Raw genomic sequence first — 26,125 nt, 5'->3', positions numbered from 1 at the left:
CTTTTCTTCCCTTTTCAAATGGGCCTTTCTACCTCAAACCACCGTTGGTAATGTTGCGCCTTCCTGCGGATGTGACTGTGCAGAAAGCATGACGCGGACTCGAGAGCGATTCGTTGTACGCCAGATTGGAGCGAAAATGCCGTGGCTGGGGATCATCTGTGGGTACCCACTTCGGTGTCTGGTGATTGCTGCTATGTGGGGGACAATGAGTGTGTGGTGAGTACTTAACTATATATATATATATATATATGAAGTGTGTTAGATAAATTAATTTTCCTCTTTAGTTCAAAATTTACTCAATTCATTGGACTTTCCCATCCACTTCACACCCTTCCTCTTCCTTCCCTTTCCCCGAAAAATCAATTGCGTGGTCACCATGGAGGTGGAATTCCCTGGATAGAGGGGCTGTGTACTAATGGTATTTTGGGGAGTGTGACAAGCAGAAAGTTGCACTTTTAGGAAAATTAACAATCCAATACGACAGACAAGCACTTGATTCATGACTAAAGCCACATCACAACGGGCGTTGGGAAAGTTGGCGCTAAAATTATACTTGGAAAATTCATGTGGTTTTCTGAAATATTCTGCTAACTTGCTAATTATTGCCTGGTATGATTACCACTATAACCAGTTATCCTATTAAAAGTGTTCTTTCAATGCTATATAACTGACTTTATAGCGAGGAAAATTTATTTACACGCTGTGGCTTTCACATCAAAAGCTTAAAGTCAATAGAACACCTCACAATCTATCACAAATAGATCACTATTTGATGTGGGGTTGTGAATTTGTGTTATAATTTACGTAAACATCTCAAACTAAACGTTAAACTACAAAACGTACAAAACCCATTAAAGTACGATAAATTTATTACAAGCCTAATATGGTCTAGCCTTATCATGAGTAGGGGAAAGTGCCCATGCTTCGTATGATCCCAAATTTTGTAATGACTAAATTTTTCCTACGTTTCTCAATAAGGGCAGAATCACATTGCCAATAAAATGCTCACCATATTTCGTTAATTTACGCATTTTCATTGCAATTCTTACGCAAATTTTCCATTACGATATTACCTTGTCTCATACTCGGTGGCACTAGGTAAAAATAGTATAAGAAAATTGAATAAATAAAGCGAAAATGCGATAAACGGTAAGCAAAACAAAAAACTGTAGGATTTTTTTGCTACAGTTTTTTGTACAGTTTTATTGCTCACCGTTTTTCGCATTTTCGCTTTATTTATTCAATTTTCTTATACTATTTTCACCCAGGGCCACCGAGTATGAGATAAGGCAAAACGGTAATTGAGAATTTGCGTAAGAATTGCAATGAAAATTCGTAAATTAACGAAATACGGTGAGGGTTTTGACGGTGACGGTGAGCATTTTACTGTCAATGTGATTCTGCCCTAAATGTGACTCATCGCACCCATATTTTAAAACTAAGGGAAATCAGCAAGTTTTTAAAATATATAATATTGCAGTCACATTTTATGCTTTAAGATAGTTTCATCCTCTAAGGATCATTAGTTTACTTATAATCATGCCAATCCTTAGGTATATCATCCAGATACAGAATTTCTCATAATAAATTGCATATTTTTAGGGATAGTTTTTTATCATAAATATCCGTAGTTTATCATTCATATATGCAAGATCATTTTTCTACATTCTACACTATCAAATTATAATTATACTTGATATCGTTAGACCAATCCTTATAGTGTAAGAAAAAAACCATATGAATCCTTTATCATGTCTCATAGCATTTTCAATTTAAGATTAAATGCACTTTTAATCCGAATTTCAGATGGAAATTACCATCAATAGAATTGTACTAAAGTCAATTATCACTTTCTAAAGGATTCATCCTTCAAATCAATATATTTCAGGATATATTTAAGATATTCATTTTTAATATGAGAATTCACCCAGTGAATGACTGACCTAATTAACGTGCGTCATTGGGTGAAGAAGACAAACAAGAAAAATGCAATTCTACATATCAGGCATATATTCAAATATAGGGACTTAGCAATTTTCATCTATATTGTAAACAATGCTCAATAGTGGGAGACCACAAATTTGTATAAAAACCCAACATTTTTGTAAATAAATTCAGATTTCGCATTACCACACTGAGAAAAAAAAGAGGGTGCGATTAACTTTTTTTCCTCATAACATTAACACTTTTTTTAGGTGTAAAAATATATCAACATTTTTAATGTTAATTTTACACCTTTTTAAGGGTAAAATTAACATGAAAAAGGGTAACTTTAACCCCCAATACACCTAAAAAGGGTAATATTTACACCAATTTTGGATCAATACTGCAGAGTAAAATTAACATTTCCGGAATGTTATTTTAACTTTTTCGGATTTCTCTCAAGTGCAAGGAACCAAGCGTTTCTTTTCGGCATTTAATTGCCTTTGTCTCTTCTGCGATTTCGCAGGACCACTTAGGCCAAGTCCAGCGGCACTCTAGTGCCTTCCACTTCAGCGGCCAAAGAGTCTGGCTTTGTCTTTAGCGGCATTTAAAGTGCCTTTCTCTTAGCAGCCAGACACTCGGCTCCGTTGCCTGGACTCAGCGGCTTTACATAAAGCCCAAGGACCTAAAGTGGCAACAGCTTCTGCCTTTGTTCGTCGGCATTAGGATTGCCTACTTTCAGCAGCCAGAAGAGGCTCCGCTGCCTACCACTGCGGCTTTAAATAGCCTATCTTAAGTGGCAGCTCGGACTTTGAGGAATTGAAGATATTTTCTCCCTGAGGCATTCGTGCCCGATGCAGAGACCAAGTCTCTGTTTTACACTCTTGGAGGCATAAGATTAGTCTGGTCGCCATCACTGAGGGCCATTCCCGCCTGTATCCCAGTGGCATTAAATTTCCGTTACCAAGGGCTGTCTTTCAAAGACGCCGAGCGACACCGAAAGGGTAGAAAAGTTTCAAGGAATCAACAGTCCAAAGAGCAGGGAATTTCTTGGCGAGATCTGAGAAATCTTCCTTCTCTATATTGGCTCCTGTAACCTGTTTGGAGCCAACACTATAAGACGCGTCTTTTCGTACTCTTAATATTATATGTTACTCTACGATCAGAATCAGAATCAGATTAGAATCTGCTAAGTCCATTGTAGGCCGCCCAGATGCGTCTTCTCCGCTTTGTGGATGCTTCTACCATGCTCCCGAGTTGTTGGGTATAGGCGGTGCATTATATTACGTTATTATTACATGTGAAAATTGTCGAAATTAGACATTCATTTCTTTGCACACCCCGGGCGGGACTCGAACTCACAACAGTAAATCGAATCGGGATATCGATCCTCCCAATAGGCAACGATCTTGCCTATTGCGCCACTGAGATCCCCAAATGTACTAAACCTATACTAATGTCCTCAAACGTACTATGGTGGTTACATTGATTACATCATTTCTCAAACATTGAAATATTTTTGACTTTTGTTCTTGTTCAAAACAATGAAATTGATTTCAAAAAGGAGAAAATAGAGCATTTTGGAGAGATATAGTAAAATTTTCTGTACATAACTGTAATATTCTAACATTTCTGGTATATTTTTGACTTCTCTATTCAAAACTGAATCTTTGACATTATTTTAAATATATTAATGTATCGCGAAATTGTCGCAGAACTTAACTAAAGACACCACCTAAAGTTCAAAATAACGGAGAGACAAAAGAAAAGGGAGCACTATTATAAGATATTTACACTTAAAGGCTAAAATTCATGCGAGTAACCGATATGCTAGAGAATGACAATGAGGTTTAAAACAAACTGAGTGAGAGTTAACAACTTATGCTGAATAAATGACCGGAACGAATTGCTCATTTAGCGGGGTACCTTTGCGTTCCACTCTCTCTGAAACTAGTAAAAATCCCATTAACAATAATATGTTGAGATGTCCCATGTTGTAATTCGTTAAAGAGTTTAGATCTTGGGGGGTGAGGCCCCTGGCTGGACTATTGCCGAGTCACGCCCGGTGCTAAAGGTTGGGACATTTTTCACGTAAACATTGCACTTAGAGAAATGCGAAAAAGTTAAAATAACATTCCGGAAATGTTAATTTTACCCTGCAGTATTGATCCGAAATCGGTGTAAATATTATGCTTTTTAGGTGTATTAGGGGTCAAAGTTACACGTTTTTATGTTAATTTTACCCTTAAAAAGGTGTTAAATTAACATTAAAAAATGTTGATATATTTTTACACCTAAAAATGTAAAAGTTATGAGGAAAAAAAATTAATCGCACCCCCGTTTTTTCTCAGTGTGTATACAAAATAGCCACAAAGCATATCTAAATAAATAAATAACATTAGTATTATTTAAATATGACCGATAATGTGTTAATTTTGTGAACATGTTTTTTTTTTACAGAAACATGGACCTCGAATGAAATGTTCAGCATGTAAAATAATCGCTCATGCAAATTGCATTGGGATTCTAATGGAGCGTAATAAATTATCGTGTAAACCTACCTTTCGGGATGTTGGTATACGACAGTATAGGGAACAAACTACGACTCACCATCACTGGGTGCATCGGCGATCGGAAAAAGGAAAATGCAAACAGTGTGGAAAGGTAAATGCATTTGGAAGCCCTTTTATTGATGTGGCAGCAAAATTGAAAAATTACATTGTTTCATGGCAATGAAGTTTAACCAAATTACTCCAGTGCAGCATCGTCAATGTTACACTTTACTGCTTCACTGATTTAATTTAGATTTGCAAATTAACATTAAAATTTGCACAAGATAAGAAATTAATAAAGCATTTCTAAAAAAATAGATTTAAAATCTATATGGAAATATCATATAAACATTACATATCATTATCTGAAGTGTACATCATTTAGCAGTGAAACCCATTTGATATTTTCATTTGATCAATCGTTCCAAGAATATTCAATAATGAATTGAATCTGTGACATATAAATTTCCCATTGATATATCAACAACAAAAAATCCATATCCAAACAGAATGCCAATAAAATGAGTTTGTTTTTGTTTTAAATATATTTTCATAAGTATTAAATTGATTTAATGTTCATTTAAAATTTAAAACTTAATCCAATCAAGATAAAGTTAATCATTGTAGGGCTGATATAAAACCAATATTTTTTATTATTATTGTTGCTTTTAAGCACTCGGAGAAATATTATTTAAAGGTAAAAGACAATTTGAAGACGTAAGACGATTTCTTTATTTATTTTTTTAATTCTGATTATTTTCAAGAAATGCGCATTTTCGGTATCTCTGTATCTCTCTAAAGCACGTTTTTTATAGTTTCTAATCTAAACTCATTTTCAGTCATAGTTTTTCTATTGTTTTTTTTTATCATAATCCAAAAATGCATTTTTAATCGGAATGAGTTAGGGCAAAATCACATTGACTGTCAAGTCCATCCCGTCATCGACAATGTCCCATCGCTTTTTCCTAGATTTTGATTATTTTTATCACAGTACAAAGACAATTTTGCAATTATTAAGCTTTATTATCTTACATTCATAAATATTAAATACCTTTTAAAGAATTGCGTAAGACTAAATTGTAATAAAAAACGATGAAGGAGGGTTATGACTAAACGTCAAAAACTGACTTTTTGACAGAATTTCGACATTTTCGTTGACAGTAATAAGGCAATTTCCAGAAAAAAAATACTCCATTTAGAGGCTTTTAAGCAGTCTTCAAATTAAAAGTTCTAACTAGTTCACGGAGGACTAGACTACACTGAGAAAAAAAACAGGGGTGCGATTAACTTTTTTTAAATCATAACTTTCACACTTTTTAGGTGTAAAAATATATCAACATTTTTTAATGTTAATTCTACACTTTTTAACCCTTTAACGACGAGACAGTTTTCGCGGACCGAAAATCAGCAATAAAAATGAAACCAATGAAAAAAACCAATAAAAGGTCTTATATCTGGCCTTCGAAAAGCCAACAGAGTCTGATTCGGTGTATTTTTTGACTCTGTGAACGATAGGGACAAAAAAAAGCTTAAAAATTTAAGTAATTTTTCTGACAATACTAATGAGTGATCATTTTCAATCAAATGAAAAATATTATGTTTGAGTATTGTAGTTTCTTTTCCCAAAAGGGTTTTGCTTAAAAAAAATTGGAAGTATAAAATATATTTAAAATTATTTTTCATAATGAGAATTTAAAAATTCGTCATTTTTGAGCTTAAAAATTGAATATAGAGCAAATAACTGTAGACTTCCAAAAAATATCCTAGATTCCTTCAACCTTCTACTTTGCAATTACGTAAAAACATAAGGAAAAAGTAACTTTAGGTAGTCAGGAAAAATAATTTTCTTTATGGGAAACCGGTTTTCCAATCGTCCTTAAAGGGTTAAGGGTAAAATTAACATGAAAAAGGGTAACTTTAACCCCCAATACACCTAAAAAGGGTAATATTTACACCGATTTTGGATCAATACTGCAGGGTAAAATAAACATTTCCGGAATGTTATTTTAACTTTTTCGGATTTCTCTCAGTGTAGAATATCAAAACAGATTTATTTTTTCAAAATTTGACAGATCAATGTATTTGAAATGACGTAATCAAAAATAATAATTTTTTCATACTCAGTTAGAAAATCAAATCAGGTAGTAAACTATATGAATAGGGTAAATGTCCTAATTCAGAACTATTTCCAGACGCTTTAACTTTGACAGAAGATTCAATACATTAAGTTCATATTTTTCTGAAGACAATTACATAAATTTGTTCTTTGACTCTTCTATAATGTTACTGTTTAGTGAAAATTCTTTAGGTGTAATTTGAAAACTTTTTAAATACAAGAAAAATACGCGAGTGTAAAATGCTTCTGTTGGAAACATATTAATCCAAATAGAGACAAGGCAAGTTTCTAATTGGAGACAAACAGTGTAAGTGAAACCGCGACGAAAGGCTTCCAAAATCTTGTTGAGTTGCTCCTGAGTGCAGGATTTGTTCTTATTCCTGGTCTTTTCTCCTTTCCCATCTAAAACAATAAAAAAATCTCTCCAAAAAAATCATATTTCCGGGGTTTCCTATTGAAGCATTTGCAGACACTTCAGAAAAATCCTTTTTGTTCACGAAATAGGTAATTATTTCTTTTGAAAACTTTTCGTACAATTAACAATGAAGACTAGCACTTAATTTAACTAAAATTAGCCAGAAATATGACAAAAATGTTAAACAAAACGAATCAACAACAGTCACTTTATTGTGTTTTTCATTGGAAAACATAGTCGATCGATGAAAAATTCGATGGTGAAAAGGTACACTTTTAATTTTTCTGAGAAATTAACAAATTAAAATTTGTGAATATGAATGGATTTTCGCTTTATTTGGAGAAAAACTAACTAAATAATGAAACTATGGTATAGAAAATATATAAATATAATAATTTAGTACTGTATTTATCGTGAAAACAATGAAGTTTCCATTTGGAGTAGCGAAAAATTTCCATTTTGAGCAGGTTTTGAATTAGCTTAATTTACCCTAAACCCTAAATATGTTATCTTTATTTCTGTTTTATTTAAATAGTTTGTTCATTTTTTTTAAATTCTTTAAGAAATTTATAAGAAAAAAAGAAACACACAAAAAAACATTGTAAATTCAGCGGTTTTGGTCGAAGTTTCTTAAAGGATACGCTGACTAAATCTTTTTCTCATTCGTAACAGGATAGGGAAAACCGGGGGCAGATCAGCTAGCAAAACATGTTTGGATTTGGCTGATAAATACTTATAATATTTCAATGAATAGAGACGAAGTTAAATAATAATTTACTCAAAATTCTTTCTAAGGAAAATTATAACATCCCAACTGTCTAATTCTACCCCTCACTAATTTTGCCCCGGCCTCCCTTAATAATTTTTGGCACATTTTCAACAAACAGCTTTACAAACCTTTTTTCCCAAGATACTAAATTTGAGTGTTGAAAAAATTTATTATTACTAACTTTAATGAAACTTCGGAAAACTGGATGACTTATCAGAAATATAAGACAAGACTTAACTAAAAAACATAAAGAAATTGGGTATACTAAAGATTATGAGGAAAATTTAGGTTATAAATATCGTCTTGTTCGAGACAAACCAAGAGAAATATTCCCATTAATTCCGTGTAGTAATAAAAATTTGAAAAGTTTGCAATACTTGGAAATATGGCAGGGTAAATGGCTCAATAAAAGAGGAAATTGATGGATGAATATTCCAGATAATGGTTTATTCCGAATTTCCGAGATTCCGAATATTCCGGAGTTGCATTTGTCAATATTGGAGACCTATAACTTTTTTTCGGAGTTAGAAAATTTCGACAATTAGCTCGTACAACATACCACCCAAGACACTTTCTCCCATTTTAGACAGTGACTGAAATACGCTAACAAGCACACAGTAAAAAAATGTGTAAAATTTTACTACTAGAAGTACAAAATCAACCATTTTAGTTGTTTATTTTAAAAATGTTTAAAAAAATGCACAACATTTTGGTAACTTATTGTCACGTGATTGAAAATTACCACTATTATAGTTGAAAAATTTTCAACAATGCTGTTTAATTTGAAAATGTGTAAATTTTTAACACTATTATAGTGTGAAATCGGATAAATTAATTATTAAATTGCAATCTGTATAAAATTTCTCACTGTTATAATCATAAAAAAAATTTCAACAATGTTTCGTGATTTAAAACTGATTGACAAATTCTAAAAATTACCACTATTATGATTACAGTTCTTCACATTATTATAGTGTGAAAAAATACACAACTTTATGGTATTTTTTGTCACATGATCAGAAATTTACACTATTATAGTGTGAAGCCTTGTGTATTGCAAACAAATTTGTTGAATTTTTAAACAAAAGTTGTGTAAAAATTGTTGAATTTTTAAATAAAAGTTGTGTAAAAATTGTTGAATTTCCAATTAAGACTTATACTTCAGTCGAGATGCTTTTCATTGGGCAAAAGTCATATAGAACATCAAATATTTATAGGCATAATAAGTATATCGTGAAGATCCGAGCATCAGATGTAATCATTTCGCATTAGGGAGGATCCCCCCGAATTCAGGAAAAAAAACCAATAAAAATGTATAAAAAGGCAAAAAATCAAAATCTTCGAAATGAAAAGAAAATTCAACAATAAACAGAATTCAACAATTTTTGAATTTACACATAGAAATTCAGCAATTCCAAATTCAACATCTTGAAATTCAACAACTTTAAACTAAACAATTTTAAATTAAACACTTTTAATTAATTAGTTTAATTAATCAGTGTTAATTTTTTTTTACTGTGCAGCTAAAATTTCGTCCATTTGAAGATAAAACGGTGGCAGGATTTTCCAGTGACGGTCAATATGTTTCTGCCCTATATTAAAAATTTTCATCAACTTTGCAAAATTACTTTTCGTCACTTTTCTTTTTTTATTATATCATATTACTCATTTTTGTATATCTTTTGTCAAAGTGTTTATTTCTTTATTTTCTTTTCTTATATGCACTTTTGTTTTCAGAAAAATTATTATTTCGTGGTTTGAAAGAAGAGCATTGTGAAAATTTATAAAGCTGAAAAGCACAGGAAATGATCACATTATATAATCTCTTTATTGGCATTGATAACAAACTCTTTTTGCAAATTTTCTTTAAATATAGCAAAACACAAAAGAAATTGATGGCAAACATTGGCAAGAAATTATAAATATAGTTTAAAAAATAACTGCTATGACACAAGTGAAATGAAAAGTGCTGATTTCTTTTTTTTCTTAATTCTTTTATAACTAATTTTTATGGTTTCTTTTTTAATCTTAAAAATTGTTTTCCTGTTTTTTCCCTATAACTTAACCACTTAAAACTTTTTCTTGTCTTTCAATTTGTGCCACTTCTCCGAGATAAAATGACTTTTCTTGAGAGTGGAATAATTAAAATAGGTGAAATTGTCTTTTGTAAATATTTCTTCACACAGAAATTTGTTGTTGATCTCTTTTGCAGTCGCTTCAGGCAAAATTGTCTTTTGGATCCAAGGAAATTGTTGCCTTGTCGTGTGCTTGGTGCAAATCATCATTTCACAACAAGGAATCCTGTTTCAATCAACAACGAATTGGTGAAGAATGTTCATTAGGTCAATATTATTCCAAATTAAGCGTAATTCTATAAACAATAACAAGCTATACCCACAAAATTCCTAATGAATCTTTCTCAATTTAAAATTAAAATTTTCCAGGGATACATTCCAGTATTATTGTGCCTCCGTCGTGGATCGTGAAATTGCCTCGAAAGGGAAGTTTTAAGTCATCATTAAGGAAATCACCGCGAAAAAAGCAACAGGGCAAGAAGAAGCCTAAAGATCGCGAACCACGTACATTTGTGATTAAACCAATCCCAACGGCCAATGTAACACCTGTGATTGTTTTTATTAATCCAAAAAGTGGTGGCAATCAGGGTGCGAAGCTCCTACAGAAGTTCCAATGGCTATTAAATCCGCGTCAGGTGTTCGATTTGACCCAGGGTGGACCGAAAATGGGGTAAGTTCTCCATATGTTGTCTATATTTTGCCAATACTCATCTGAAAATTGCTTTTCTTTTGTATACAATATGCGGCAGAAAATAAGAGATAAAAAGTTTTTGGGGGATATTTATCCTCGGCAAAACTTCACTTCAATGATTGTGACTATCAATTAATCAATGAGACGATTTCGGAATTACAGAAAATCGTCCACTCACTATTGATTTATAATATGAGATACTTGTTTAGAACATTTGAACGCCAGAAGAAATTGCATTAAAACACTGAATTTTATAACTATCGAATTTATCGATAGTATCGATAAACCTATATCTGTTAGAGATTAAGTGAATGTCAACTTCCTACGTATTGTTGGACCATTTAAATGTGACATTCTTAAAAGAATGTGATCGTTAGTAAAAATTTATTTTAGCTACAAAAAGTGCAACTTTCCTTTAAATTACTCAAAATCGATAGTCGATACTGTCGATACTATCGAAAATAATTTATCATGTCAGCACTGCTTTTGATATCCTTTAAGCCCCGCCTACTATAAAAAATACTACGCCATGAATGATATTTTTTGTCACAAAAGACCCAAAAAATGTCACAAATTTCGTGGAAAACCGTTTAATATTTCAATTTCGTAAAATTTCACAATTTATTTATAAAGTAAGGGAAGCATATATTGACCATGAAGATTGAATCGTCGCACCAAAAGAAAATGATTTTTTGTTGAAAATTATTCATTGCTTTTTATGAATTGTTTTTTTTTGCAAAATGTCATGCATTAGTTACTAATAGAACACATTTTGTAAAAGATAATTTTTTAAAAGCGACGGATAATTAAAAAATATATATATTTTAGGATGACAATCCATCCTTCAAAGATTGATCACTACACATGGTGTGGAATAATTAAAAAGAACTTTTTTATTAATAATAAAAAGGGGTAGCAAAGCGCCCCAGGCTTTTCGAAGTGCTCGAACTCGTGACTTAGATGCTATCCCTCAAAAGTACTTTCGCATCATTTACCGTTTACCGGTTCTCAACCAATTTAAACCGATTTGAAAATCACTTGAAAATCCTACAGAATAATTTAAAGAGTAATAAAATTCATTTTCGAACAAAAATTACTTATCGGTTCATATAACTGTTTCATTACCGGTACACAAGGGATTTGAACAAATTTTTAAATCACTCAAAGATTGTCCAAAATAACTTAGAACTAGTATAATTGAATATAGAATAAAAACTAGTTATTGACTATGTACTGGTTCATTACCGGTTCAAAACCGATTGGAATCGGTTCAGTTTTGTCGGAAATTCCAAGACTTTTCCAACGATCCCAAATCATGTGATATCATTAAAAAAAACACTATTGAATTTTGCAAACAAAATTCAATGAAAAATATTCCATCTTTTAAGACATAGCTGTCTGGAAAGTCTGGAATGTAGAAAAAATTTGCAAAAAAGTCGGCAAAATATCCACAGAACTTCGTCAGAGTATACTCCATATATAGCCATATATGGCCCAGGATTCGTCAGAAAATCTGCAAAAACTTTCTGACAAATTTTGTCCCAAGTCCAAATAAAATTCGTAGGAATATCTACAGATTTATCGGCAGATTTTCGGCCGAGATGTAGATATTTTCTGCAGAAATCTTAAAGATATCTGACGAAATTATTTGACGGGATGCGCGTGTCTAGTAACAGTTGACACGGCTCTTTTAGGTGACTCACCATGAACTGTGATTGGTACCATAGGGCATAGGCAATAAACACCTGTGTCATAAAAGCACATTGCCACAGACATTGCCTTCTATGTAGAGTTGGTAAATTTCAAGAAATTTCATGAATTTCCGCCTAAGGTAGGTGGCAACTGCTGTGAAATTTCTAAAGTTTTACCATCTCTACTTCCATGCCTTTTAAACACATATGCGTTGTCCTCCTGAAGTATAGGAATCCAATGCAAAAATTATCCTCAAGCCAATATTCTGCAATTTTGCCCCAAAAACGAGTAGTTGGGGCTATAGGAGGTCCAAAAGCGTATTGTGAAAGTAAGGGGGGGGGGCTGTCGTGAATAATTCACTACACCTAGCCATTTAAAAGACAAATTCGTGACAATATATTTATCCTAAGACATTTAGGAAGTTATAGGGACTTGAAGTTTAATTGTTTAATTCCATCACCTTGAACTATCCGGTCATAGGTTTGTTTCTAGCCTAGTTGCCAAACGGGAAGAGATATAGACTTTCAGATTTCGATGACCACCCTATAAGTCAATATTTTCTAGGCATGTTTTTTTCATTCTCGACCCAAAGAACCAAACCGTATTAAGTCATGTTTTTACTTTCAGCTGACATTCTGTGGATATGAATATAGCGATAGGTCACTGCCATGAAGGCCATTCTATCCGAGGCTTCTTGCTCGACTTACACTGGTAAAAATAAAAGGGTCAAATTGACCCTTTTCCAAAGGATGGATCATATTTGACTCTTTGAAAGGGTCACCAGGTACCCTTCGAAAGGGTCACGGTTTTGACATCTATTTAATTCCGGAATAAACGAATAAAAAAACAATGAAAAAGTGAACTTTGGTGTTCGCTCAGATGAGAGAAATATGATATCAGTAATAAGTTTACAATAAAACATGATTATTCGTGATAAATGTGCATACTAAATTTCAAGAGATACAAAAGTGAACCTTTCAAAGGGTCAAATACGATCCATCCTTTTGAAAAGGGTCAATTTGACCCTTTTATTTTTACCAGTGTAGGCGTTTCGCCTTTAGATTTTCCATCACCGAATCAAACAAAAGTTACAAAATTCTCGAGGAAAAACTATTCTAGAAGATGGTGGGGTAGTTTCATATTTGCATTATTTTCGAGAATAAAAATATACATTTTTGCGATAATAAATTAATTACCCAAGAACTGTGCTGTACATTTTCAGATTGTCAATACCCAAGAAAAAGTAATCGAACTAGTCAGCTTAAATATGATGCATATTCGTTCATTCTTGAATAAAAATGCAACTGCGTAAAACTGCCCCAACCTTCTTCTCTCAACTTAACTCTTTCCGGACCACAACATATCCAGCGAACGAATTTCAGTAAAACTCACTTTATTGTAACTCTTTTAGTGGTCAAATATGATACTTTTACAGAGAAAGAATTTTTTCCTCCTCTGGGAAATTGGAAAATTCATGGGTACTCTCGTCCCCAAAAGAACGAAAAGGAGACAAACTTCAATTTTCCCAAAGCCAATATTATCGATTTTGTAAACTATTTGTGCGTGTCAAAGGACTCCTGTACGATGTTGATAACTTAAACAAGGTGAATTATTGACCAGTATCTTGTGGAATGTCCAGGAAGTGCTAAAAAAAAAGACACCCAGCTCCTGCTTGTAAACAAATTCCGCATAATATTTCACACAATAACACTTTAACACACATTTCTCTCAACACGATGTTATTGTAGATACATTAAGCTTTCTCAAGAGCAAAAAAAACACTTCCTTGACAATCAGAATTCACAAAAATCAGGAAGAATAGGAAAAACTTCCTTGAAAGCAATCTCCCTCGCTGCCAAATGTCAAAATAATCGGCCATATTGGCAAAAATGTCGCTCCCGCTTGGAATTTTCTTACAAGATTGGTGTCAAAAAGCAAATGGCGGGCATTGGCGGGATAACCTTACAATTGACCTCTAGATTTTTGCGGATGAGAGTACCCATAAAGTTTGAACAAGTTTTTTGAAAATTTAAGAAAAAATTGTTTTTCGAATTTATGTAATCTATAATTGTTAGTTATCATACTTATTGACCCCGAGAGGTTTTTCCTTATTCGGGTCTAGAAATATAAAAAAAGTCACAATATCTGCAAGGAAGCAGAAAATCGAAAATTCACGATTTTTGACCAAAAATATCTAAGCTCAGGAGTTAATTAGGATCCTGCAAAAAATATCCTAGATTTGGACATCCTTATAGTTTGTACTTATCCAGAAGAATCGGATTTTTATCGATTCTAGATAGTCTAAAAAAAATTGTTGTTTCCATGGGTACCCAGAGTCCCAAAGGAGACGAAAGAGTTAAAGCTAGTATACCATTAAGTTGACGAAATGTATCATAATAATTGTATTATGCTACTGACACATTTTCTGATATAATTAGAGATTTGAGCACTATTTAATCAATCATTGTGTGAAGTTCAACTGAGTTGAAAAGAAAAATTTATTGATGTATCAAAAGAAAAGCACTTAAACACAAGTTATTATTTATTTTACCTGTCTTTACTGGGAAACTTTAAATTGATAAATTGAAGTATAATACAATGTGTGTTTGCAAATACAGGATAAAATTTGGGGAAAATTGGTGTATAGAAAACAAATAAAAGAGATTAATTGTGATATTTTTGAAAATTAAAAGCAATATTGTACAAATACTTTGGTATACCCAACAACAAAAATATTTCAGGCTGGAGTTATTTCGCAAAGTACCACAATTGCGTATATTGGCATGTGGAGGGGATGGAACTGTTGGATGGGTGCTCTCAGTGTTGGACCAAATTGGTTTTACGCCTCCGCCCGCGGTGGGTGTATTGCCACTCGGTACCGGCAATGATCTAGCACGTGCACTAGGTTGGGGTGGTGGCTATACAGATGAGCCAATTGGGAAGATATTGGCCAATATTGGGGATTCTGATACAGTTCTGCTGGACAGATGGAGTCTCAATGTGGAACCTAATAGTTCGGCTAAGAGTGATTCGATGGATGGGAAGGAACAATTACCACTAAATGTTGTCAACAATTATTTTTCCCTTGGGGTCGATGCTCATATTGCATTGGAATTTCATGAGGCGAGAGAAGCACATCCGGAAAAATTTAATTCACGCCTGAGGAATAAAATGTTTTATGGTCAGGCTGGTGGGAAGGATTTGCTAAAGAGAAAATGGAAGGGTCTGGCGGACTTTGTGACATTGGAGTGCGATGGGAAGGATCTGACGCCCAAATTGCGTGAACTCAAAGTTCATGCCATTGTATTTCTCAACATTCCTAGTTATGGTGGTGGTACACATCCATGGAACAAATCCGGTGGTCAATTTGAACCAGCCACAGATGATGGTATGATTGAAGTTGTAGGTTTGACCACATACCAATTGCCCCTGCTGCAGGCAGGTGGGCATGGATCGTGTATAACACAGTGTAGGTCAGCAAAGATCGTAACATCGAAAACCATTCCGATGCAAGTGGATGGTGAGGCGTGCAAGCTGAAACCATCCATTATTGAGATAAATCTACTCAACAAAGCTGTGATGTTGGCAAAAAGGAAACCTGGCAGAATTAATGTGCAGTAAGTGGATTATATTGAAACCCTTTTAATGAAATATTGCAATCATTTATGTTGCGGTAAATAATATTCAATCTCCATTTATGATATATACATTATACACACACAAAGTGCATTGTAGGTAAATCAATTACGTCAGAAATTCACTAAATGTGAAAAGCTCAAATTCTGCGTAGGACTAGAATGAAGTTTCATGAATAATTTTGATTCAGGTTATTTGCATGGAAAATTGTGTTAGTGGATCAATTCGTAGAAAAGATAATATTTTTAAAATGATACAAAAAGGATACCTGTTGCATTAAGCCAGGATCGTTCTATGGTAAATGAGATTCTTAAGTGTAAGTTTTAATTACGAAAAAGTCGCATTTCGGAATTCCGAATCGGATTTTGAGACAATTTAAAAAAAAGACGAATTGCCAATTGAGCTAAAAGAAAAGCCGAAGTGAATTTGATGGTACCTGTTGACATTCCTCGAAATGCCGCGAAAATTCCCGTAGAGAAAATGAGAAGTTTTTTAATGTAAAAATTGTTTAATTCCTTAGAGTTAAGTTATTTTCACAAGAAAATCCTTTCATTTATTTAGTTGAATACAGCTATTTGGCTTGATTGTAAATACTTGTCGATATTACAACAAAAACATTGGGATGAAATTTTAAGCTGGATATTCTTTTGAGCTGTCCCAATATTCAGGATAGTTTTGAGAAAAACCCTTTGGTACATCACTATTTTGGTTAATAAGGAATGCAAAAGTACATATTACAAGAAGGGACACGACCTGTTAATAAGAATAAAATAGAGAAGAAAATACGACGAAAATAAGACTGAAACGATTGTTTGAATATTCTGCTTTTTCACTGGTCGAATATGGTAAACAAGAAGGGGAATTCTGTAATGCCCAGCGCACAATAACTTTTATTTATAAACATGTTTTCAAAATTTCCTATGCCATAGAGCGAGATGACTAGATCTAGATCTCACTCACTCTCATTGAAATGTCAAAATCATGTTTACTAAACAAAAATTATTGTGCGTTGGGCATAACGCTCTGGTAATGCCATCTGACACATTGGGTTCGAATCTTAGGAGAGCTTTTTCGAAAATGCGATTCTATTGCCGTGACATTGCTATTTCAGCTCACGTGGCATTGTCAGAAGTCACATATTTAAGATTTCTGGCAATTCAAATGACAATGAATTTTGTTAAACAAATCAGCCAAGACGTATTGTATTTTCATAAAATCATCAAGTTTAGAGATGGTAAAATTTCATAAATTTCACAGTAGTCGCCACCTACTTAGGCGGAAATTCATAAAATTGATTGAAATTTACCAACTCTAATCAAATTAAGAGATTTCATTAAAAATTCTATGAATTGCATTTTCGAACTCATATTATATGACAAGAAAAAAGCTCGATTGGCATAGTAAGGTTTCGAAATTACGCGTGACAATGCCACGAAAATTACTGAATTCCCCCCTACAGATCGGATCGTGGAAGATCGACGAAAATGCAATTCACTGTTTTTTTTAATGAAATGCCTTTACTTAGTGATATTATAGACTTGGTTGATTTATTTAACAAAATTCATTGTCATTTGAATAGCCAGAAATCTTAAATATGTGACTTCTGACAATGTCACGTGAGCTGAAATGGTAATGCCATCGAATCGCATTTTCGAAAAAGCTCTCCTGGGATTCAAACCTGATTTGTCATATGGCATTGCCAGAGCGTTACAGAATTCCCCTCCTGGATTGGAACTTCGAAATTTTCTCAATGTTTCAGATGGAAGAAGAGAAAAAGAAGACCCAAACAAGTATAAGGCTTCGCACACACTTTGCGTTCAAATTCTTCATATATTTTCTAACCATTTTTTCAGGAAATGTGTAACTTAAGACTGGCTATTAAAATATATTGCTGTTAGGTCATATGCATTTAGATTCATTAAGGAAATGTGGGAAAAAAGTATTAAGTATTTGAAGCCAGAGTATGTGCGAAGCCTGAAAACATTTCCGTAAACCCTACACTCAAGAGTAATTATTCTTTGCATTTTTCGTGATTTTAAATTGCCCCATCCAAATAAGCTGGTATATGTGCATACGTTTTCTTCTTCTAGCGTAAATCTAGGGGGGGTGACATTAGCTCTGAAAAATGCGACCAGTTTTAGTGTAATTTTTTCCTGTTTTCGTTAACATTTTACGAGATATCTGCAAAACTACGTAGGTTGCCAATTTTGGGTTTTTGGTTGCCTATTCCATATTAAACTGGCTTTTATTTTGTATTTGTGTTATTTGCTAATTCATTCTACAATGACAGAAAACAGCTAATAAACTCAAAAGTTTTTTCGGCACGCTAGAAACATATGGGAAAGATAGGAAACGTCATGTCCCTGGGTAAATCAGTTGATATTTTTTCAGTGAACATAAACTCACAAGTACGATTTGTTATATTTCTCAGTGATAGATTATTCTCTGAGCCTCCAATTTCTACCCCTGGAAAGCTATCATAATGTTTATACGACGCACCGTTGCAAAATAATACTATTGAAAACTACAATCAATGTAGATTGTATTTTGCAGAATTGTTAGAAAGCATTTGGTGTTTGTCCATCCTCATTTTGACCGTCATGCAAAAGGCTTTAAATGGTAGTTTTTGTTGTTCCTGTCATCAAATGCATTTCGCCATTTCATTTGGAAAATGTGTGAAATGATTAAACTACCCACAGATGTTTTCATTCAATGTGTGAAATGTTTCTAACAATTAAGTGATAAAAATTTCAATTTATATTCTATTTGAATAATTCTTTAACAAAATGTGATTTTTTTTGTCAATTCCTTTCCAGACACTCAACACTGGAGCCACTTAACATTAGTATTAATCGAATTACAATGTCCGATTACGAGCAACACCATTATGATAAGGATTTGCTAAAACAATCAGGTGAGTACGGAGAACATTTGATTTAGTTACGAGAGTGACAAATATGCTCAAACGATGTGTTTGCTGTGTGGGAAAATCTCTGTTAGGAGGATATTAAATGATGGTGTGCATGAGGGCAATGCTTAACGCCCACAAATTTTTGTCGTGAATTTCCTTAACTGTTTGAGTAAGCAAAGAAATTTGCTAGGAAATACAAATATTATATCTTCCGATAATTCCAGTCAAATTTCAGTGGTAAAAGTCCTAATATGGTTGGTTGAAGATGATGAAAAAATCTACACGGTGACATGAATAAATTGGCGGAATGACTATAGAAAGAGGAAAAATTTAATTATCGTGGAATTTTGTGCTTCCTTCTCTCTTCTTTTTTTTGCGCTACTCATTTCAACGTGAAATAATCCTGAGATGGCAAGAAAATGTTTTGAGAGGCAAAAAATGCTCTATATATTATCGTACATTCACTTTTTTCTGGTATTTCAAAGGGGAGACAACAATTTTTTTTTATTTTACCCCAAAAGTACATTTAATTCTGCATAGCTCAAATTTTGCAATAATTCGAGTACAAGAGCAAAATAGGACGCCCATCAAACATGATGATTATGATTATTGTTTTTATATTCTTTTATTTTTTTTTTTATTTTTCATTTCATTGTCATATTATGTGTGGTTTCCATTTGTTCACCAAAATTGAAATATTTTTCTTTTAACATTATTTGCTAAAATATTTTCATTCATTTTTTTTCACTGACGAATTATTTTCACTGTTTATTTGTGGTGAATTCTATTTATTAAAAAAAATATGTCTTTATTTTATGTTTCAGTGCAGTTACCGTAATATCACACTAGAGAATTTCACATTAAAATTTTAATGTGGTTCACATTAATTGTTGCTGATATGTGTTCTAATGTACAATTTTCGTCAAGAGCTTTTAGAAATCGATTCATTTAATGATAAAAAAGTGAACTCGAGTCACAAAAATTGGTTTAAATATATTAAAATGGCATAAATACAATTGATAATTAATGAGCAAATTAATGAGAATTGAGCAAATTTATGAGCAAAATTCGCTCATTAAATTTTCATCAGGTACTACTTTATTGAAGTCATTCGGGTAATTTCTGCGCCACAATTTTCTCACCAATTTATTCTTAATTAAATTATGATAAAAAGTAGTGATAATGCCTACTATTTATCGCGCACGAGATGGAGAAAGAACAAAAGACCTTGAAAAAGATCGGTGCAGAATGCTAAACAAAAATATGTTCGATCTACATTTTGTATTTCTTCATAAACTTCTAGGATTTTGTGGTCAAATGAGATGGTGACCGAATTAATTGAAGCTGTGCATGTGCATCAGGAAACCGTCATTTGGAACTACAACTGCCGGGAATACAAAAATAGAGGCAGCCGATCTGATGGTTTTCAGGCCGTTTGCGACAAATTGAGTCACCAATCGCCGGAACTCACACCTCAGTCGGGATTTGGGTGATATATTGGCTCCCTCATTTTCTTAGTTTTCTTTTGAAAGTAAAGCCCTACGATTTGAAGCAGCTCTTTAAATTTCTCCGCCCCAGAAAATTTCAACGACACCATGTGAAGCTCGCGTTAGGAGCCAATATCTCGACCACAACCTCCTTCTTCTCGCTTAGCCGGTCCTTTTGCACGACATAAAAGTATTGTACAGGAGGAAAACTTCCTCTTCTTCACTAAAATCGCGTATTTTCGTTCAAACGACAGAAATGCTTCAAAAACAAAAACACTCATCTGAGAACCCGTGTGCCATCGTGACATTGAGCAATTCTAGCAATGTGTCCTGACTAAATCAGCGATTTTGAGTGATTCTAGAAGTTTTAATGAGCAACTTTTCACTTTAACTTTATTGTGAAATTTTCTAGTGTGATAACTCCGTATGTTAATATTTTTCTAAAAGTTTAATTTCCCCAGGAACGTTTTATGAATTCAAAATGCAGGTCCCTTTCTTTCTCAGATGGTTTTCATATGTCTATCTCACTCTTTCGTACTCAAATTTAATAGAACTAATTTGAATTTGTTATGATGTTCAAAAGAAGAAGAATAGGTGTGTAAAGGGATGGAATAGAATACGCAAAATATTTTAGAAAAAATGAATATGAATTTTGATTTCAAGAATTTGGCTGTCTTTATAGGTCCGGCACACCTTGTAGACCAAGAAAATTTCATGAAATCAAAATTCGAATCACTTTCTTTCTCACACGTTTTGAATATGTCTATGTCATTCTTTCGCGTTTAAAATTAGATTGAACTAAATTTAAATTAATCTGATGTTTAAATGAAGAAGAAGAATCCGAAAGAGTAGGACAGACATATTCAAAACGTTTGAGAAGGAAAGATGTGTGAATTTCGATTTCATAAAATTTTCCTGATCTAAAAGGTGTGCCGGAGCCATTAGCACTCTCCTTCTTCTTCTTCACTTGTACATCAAAACAAATCCAATTTAGTTCATTAAATTTTGACTGATACAGAATTTGATAGACATACGCAAAAAACTTCAGATGGTCTGTGACTTTTCATTTCATGCATTTTTCTTGATTCAAAGGTACCTTTGCTCAAATTGTAATGACACTGGCACACCTTTTCAATTGAGTGAAATTCAATCGATTGATATTTTACCTCACACGGTGCTATCACACTAGGATTTTCACAATTTAAATTTAAATTCAATTGAGCTAATTGAGCATTATAAGATTTCTATAATTTACTTGAAAATTCTCACAGCTAGGACACATTTTGCAAAAAAATTGCTCAATTTTAAATATTGCCGCGAGATTTTTAATTGTGAATGACTCCGAAAAATGTCTGATAGTACTTAAAATGTCTTATAAGTCACTTTTCTGTTATTCAGAAGGATCCCCAAAGCCAGAAGAAAGATTTGTAGATAAAGGACTGATGAAGCGACTCTCATACATCTTGTTGAAAATCTGTGTGAAGTCATATAAAAAGGAGATTTCTTGGCACAATAATGGCTTTGGAGGAAATTAGCAAATTACTCCCGATACTGATGTTTCACTCGCTTACAAGTTTATCACTAAATTACTGTACTTATCTGATTTTTTGGCCACAAATAATAATTAATTACTAGTAAATAAATTTAATAAGAACCATGACCATATATAATTTAAAAAAATTATATATGGTCTTAATCTTGCGTCCAAGTTTAGACCTCTGGAAATGGTTCCAAATTTTATAACTTTACCTTATTTGAAGAAGAAACGGAAGGTAATGAAAAAATAGATTTATGTGAATTATGCAAAATTTGTCTTATGGGGTGATCCCTTGTTGATAAAAAGTCCCTATCTCTAACTGTTTGGCTTCTATGTAATTTTTCGGAAACTTGCTGACGTATTGCACTTTTTCTGTGAAATCTGAGCAATAGAAGAATAACGCCAGGTAGATAGTAATCAAACCAAACGAATTATTATATTTTCTAAATTCCGTATTTTTGTATTCAAAAACCGGTCTCGAGAGCCAAAGAAAAACAGTTTTACTTCTCGTTTCGCCTGCGTGATGGCTGAAGTATTCCCTTTCGACTTTCGAATTTGTAAATTTGATGCCATAAGGCAAAACTGTGAAATTTCGAAAATCGAAAAATGCGAAATTTTGGACATTCATGAAAACTCGAACTTCGATAATCTATAGTAATCAGATCTATCTTTGTTTTCAGAATTCAAAAGGGACAGATAATCCTAACCGGCTTATGTAGGTGAGATTCTTAACGTGAGCTAACTCGGAGTCCATGCAAATTCGATTTGGAGCTGAAGTTGGGAGACGCCATTCAGTTATCTTGAATCAAATTCGTGAAATTATACAAATTTTGTATTTAAACCAAAATATCAAGGATTTGGATGAACTGACAGAAAAGTGTTATATGGGTGAAATGTAGACCAGAATGTTCTCTATAATTTTTCCATAGAACGTGATCTCATCGATTACTCAGAAGCCAAGATAATCGAGGTTTTTTGTTTCTTAACTCGTTTTTTCATCCAGAGTGCCCCAAGTAGTCATTTGTTGAACTTCAACTATATCAAAGAATTGTTGTATTTTGCGGGACTTTCCATTTAAACCCCTATTTTAAGTGTCTTTGTGGAGTAGAGGCAGTCAAATTGGCATCTGAGTGATTTCAAAGCGTTATTATTGGAAAAATCAATTTTTTCACACTTAAACGGCAAAATCGGAGTGATAGCGTAGTCTGAGTGGAAAATGATGTATGGACGAAATGTAGAGACAAATGTCCTCTACAATTATGTTGAAGTAATCATCAAAATCGGTTCAGCGACAGTCGAGATAATTGAGGTTATGTGATATTGAAATTGGTTTTTCGACTGTGGCGCCCCTGGTGTTGGTCCCACGAAGTTCAAATATTCTAGAGAGTTGTAGCATTTTGTGAGATCTTTCGTTTAAGCCCTCATTCATCAAAATCGGTCACATAGAACCGGAGATATGATTTTTTGAATTTCGTGAACTTTGACCCCTCATATCTCCGGTTCTATTGAAACCACAGCGCACATACGCACCATTTTGGAAACGTCTTAGACTGGACTACAACATACTAAAATTTCAATAACTTGCACAATGCCGTTTTTGAGAAAAGTGACTTTGAATTTCGATGAATTTTGACGCTATCACAGCGCCACCTGTGGTGACTTTTTGAACTTCTATCTGAAAGTGCTCATTGAGACGAAACCAAAAAGGTAAAATTTAGGTCGCTATGTTAGTTAGAACCGGAGATAGAGGCCGGTCAATGTTCGAACTTTGACCCCTTATAGCTCGGGTCAGGGGTTTTAGATCGACTTAAGGTTTTTTTTGTTTGATAGGTATAATCAACGGCTACAACATACTAAAATTTCAGCCCGATGCACAATGGAATTTTTGAGTTATTTAACTTATAAGATTTAAAAATTTTCTTTTTAATAATAGCGCCCCTAGCGGTGGTTTTATGAACTTGCGATGTTAGAAGGGGAAGTGGCATTTCACGAGAGCTTTCCAAAAAGCCCTCACTTTTTAAATTCTGACAATTAGAACCGGAGTTATGGCTATTTTAAGAAATTTTTTTTGGACCCTTATAGCTCGGGTCAGGGGGGTCGGGGGACCTTAAGTTTGGTAGTGATGGAAAGCTCTAAGGCCCAGCTATAACATACTAAAATTTGAGTCCGCTGAATGCCATAGGGGCGGAGCTATTGAGAAAACAAAAAAAGGGGGGTCTTCAAAATGGCGGAAGGAGGGGTGGGGGGTGGGGGGTCTATGCACCAAGTTGCAATTTTGACCCGATATATAACCTTTGCCGAAAACCGCAAGTCGATATCTTTTTTAGTTTAGGAGCTATTAAGCTCCAAAGAGCGGCCGGCCGGCCGGCCGGCCGGGAACGTAAAATAGCCACATATATATTCGTGATCAGGAAGTGGCGAAACACATTTTGGCCAAGTTTGAGGTCGATCGGACGACATGAAATTTTGTTAGGATTATAGTAGGTGAGATTGTTAAGAATCTCACCTAATATTACCCTACCATTAAACTTATCTGAAGAAGTGTCTTCATTATAAGTCCAAACTTTCTGTCAAGTTTATTCCCATTTTGTCTAAATGTGCTGGTCAATATAATCCTGCGCTATTGTATTTCCTTAATGAATCATTGGCTCCGTTCAGTAATAACCTTTCGAAATGACAAAGCCACTCCAAAGCCAAGTCAAACCTATTCGAAAATCTACCAGAATTTCGAATAGGTTTGTATTTTGAATATTGATTCGAATTTCGATATTCTTGACACTTCAATCGTCAACAATTGTCAGCAACAGTGTACAAACTTTTGCTGAGGGGTCTCGGTAGCTCAATAGGCAAAGTGTTGGCTTTGTGACGCAGAGGCCCTCGGTTCGATCCTTGATCGAAGCGCGTCCGGTGAATAATTGGAAAACAGTTTTTCACCGTCCTTGAAAGCTACAAACTGAACGCAAAAATATCAAGAAGGAAGTATGATAAAAGATAAGGGAGCAAAAAAGGATTTGCGATGGAGCAAAAAGAAAAATGATAAGGAGAGATGAAAGGAACAAACATATGGGAAAAAAAGAAAACAGATGGAACTCGTATGTAAATAAGAGTGAGCGAAATGGCTATATGGACCTGATTGAGTCTGACAGCCAAAAACATAAAAAGAAGAGAGAGAGAGAAACTTTTGCTGCAAAAAGTGAATTTTTGTGTAGTTTTGTGGAATTTAAGGATTGCAGAACGTCTTAATTGCAATTTCATTCCAAGAAATTCCCTTTTGATGAACTTGCTCACTTTTGTGTAACTCGTCGAACTTTCAACGGGTTTTTGGTTTTTAGGTAAGTTCTCTCTGATATACCTTCGAATCGGTAAAGGAAAAACCTCAACAGGAGAGAGCTCTCAAATCGGGAAGGTTATTACTGAACGAAAGGATTAAGTGAGCCCGATCACAAGTAGATTTTGATTCTCCAATAGTGTCTTGGATGAAAGGTAAATGGAACTCTATTTGCACAAAAAGTCGTTGAAGTTCGAAGAATTCAAATTCAATTTCGAATTTTCATACTAAATTTTCGAACAAGATGGGGAAAATTTATCAAATATCACACTAAAAAGCTGGCAAAAGAGTTACTCAGTGATTATGGGGTGATTGCATAATGGGACAAGAACAGTAATTGTTGTTGTTCAGTTTTTTTCCTCACAAAAATGTGAAGACCGTCACATTTTGACACTTGAGCACTTCGAAATTCGAACAGGATGTTACTCCTGCCACCTTGCGAAAGTGTTAAGAAGTAAGAAAGTCTCTTTTTTGGATCTTCAAATAGATTTTCGAATTTTTCAAGATCTACTTCTGTACGGAAAGAGTAACTCTTTTATCTTTGTGCAGAAATTTAGTTTGGAAAATCGAAATTGAGTTTTTTATTTCTTCGAACATAAACGCGTTTGTGCAAATAGAGTTCCATTTATTTTTTAGTCAAGACACTATTGGAGAATTAAACTCCAGCTCTTAGCGAACGTTTTGAACATCTTTTTCTTAAGATGATTCACCCCTTGACCAACTTTCGTTACAAAGAACGCCAAGAATCGAACAGAAAAGTCCATCCAAAAGCTTTGAGAGATTGAACAACGAACACAAAAAGAAAACAAACCGGAGAGAATGCAATTCTAAATGATTTCCTTTTTCACTCAACTCGATTAATTCCAACACCTCGTCCTTAATTCTTTTCGCATTCTACTTCTTTTTCACCTTTTTTCTCATTCCACTCCTTCTTTTCACTTTTCTATAAAGTTGGCAAATATCAGTGTACCCAATTCTTGTAATACAAAACTC

General features: G+C 33.7%; 1 protein-coding gene across 7 annotated transcripts in view; it reads left to right on the top strand.

Moving 5' to 3' along the window:
• Positions 1-26,125, top strand: part of LOC129808115 (eye-specific diacylglycerol kinase) — a 221,359-nt gene that overhangs the window by 138,068 nt on the left and 57,166 nt on the right. For all 7 annotated transcript variants that reach the window (XM_055857837.1, XM_055857839.1, XM_055857841.1 and 4 more), the window contains 6 exons: positions 84-216; positions 4,384-4,587; positions 9,988-10,117; positions 10,220-10,520; positions 14,975-15,850; positions 18,686-18,783. In XM_055857837.1, the coding sequence (XP_055713812.1) occupies positions 84-216; positions 4,384-4,587; positions 9,988-10,117; positions 10,220-10,520; positions 14,975-15,850; positions 18,686-18,783 (1,742 nt within the window). The remainder of the gene's footprint in view (positions 1-83; positions 217-4,383; positions 4,588-9,987; positions 10,118-10,219; positions 10,521-14,974; positions 15,851-18,685; positions 18,784-26,125) is intronic.

Source organism: Phlebotomus papatasi, chromosome 3 (assembly GCF_024763615.1).
Source record: "Phlebotomus papatasi isolate M1 chromosome 3, Ppap_2.1, whole genome shotgun sequence".
Classification (NCBI taxonomy): domain Eukaryota; kingdom Metazoa; phylum Arthropoda; class Insecta; order Diptera; family Psychodidae; genus Phlebotomus; species Phlebotomus papatasi.
The sequence above is the reverse complement of the archived record's forward strand: the minus strand, read 5'-3'. Positions and strand labels throughout refer to the sequence as shown.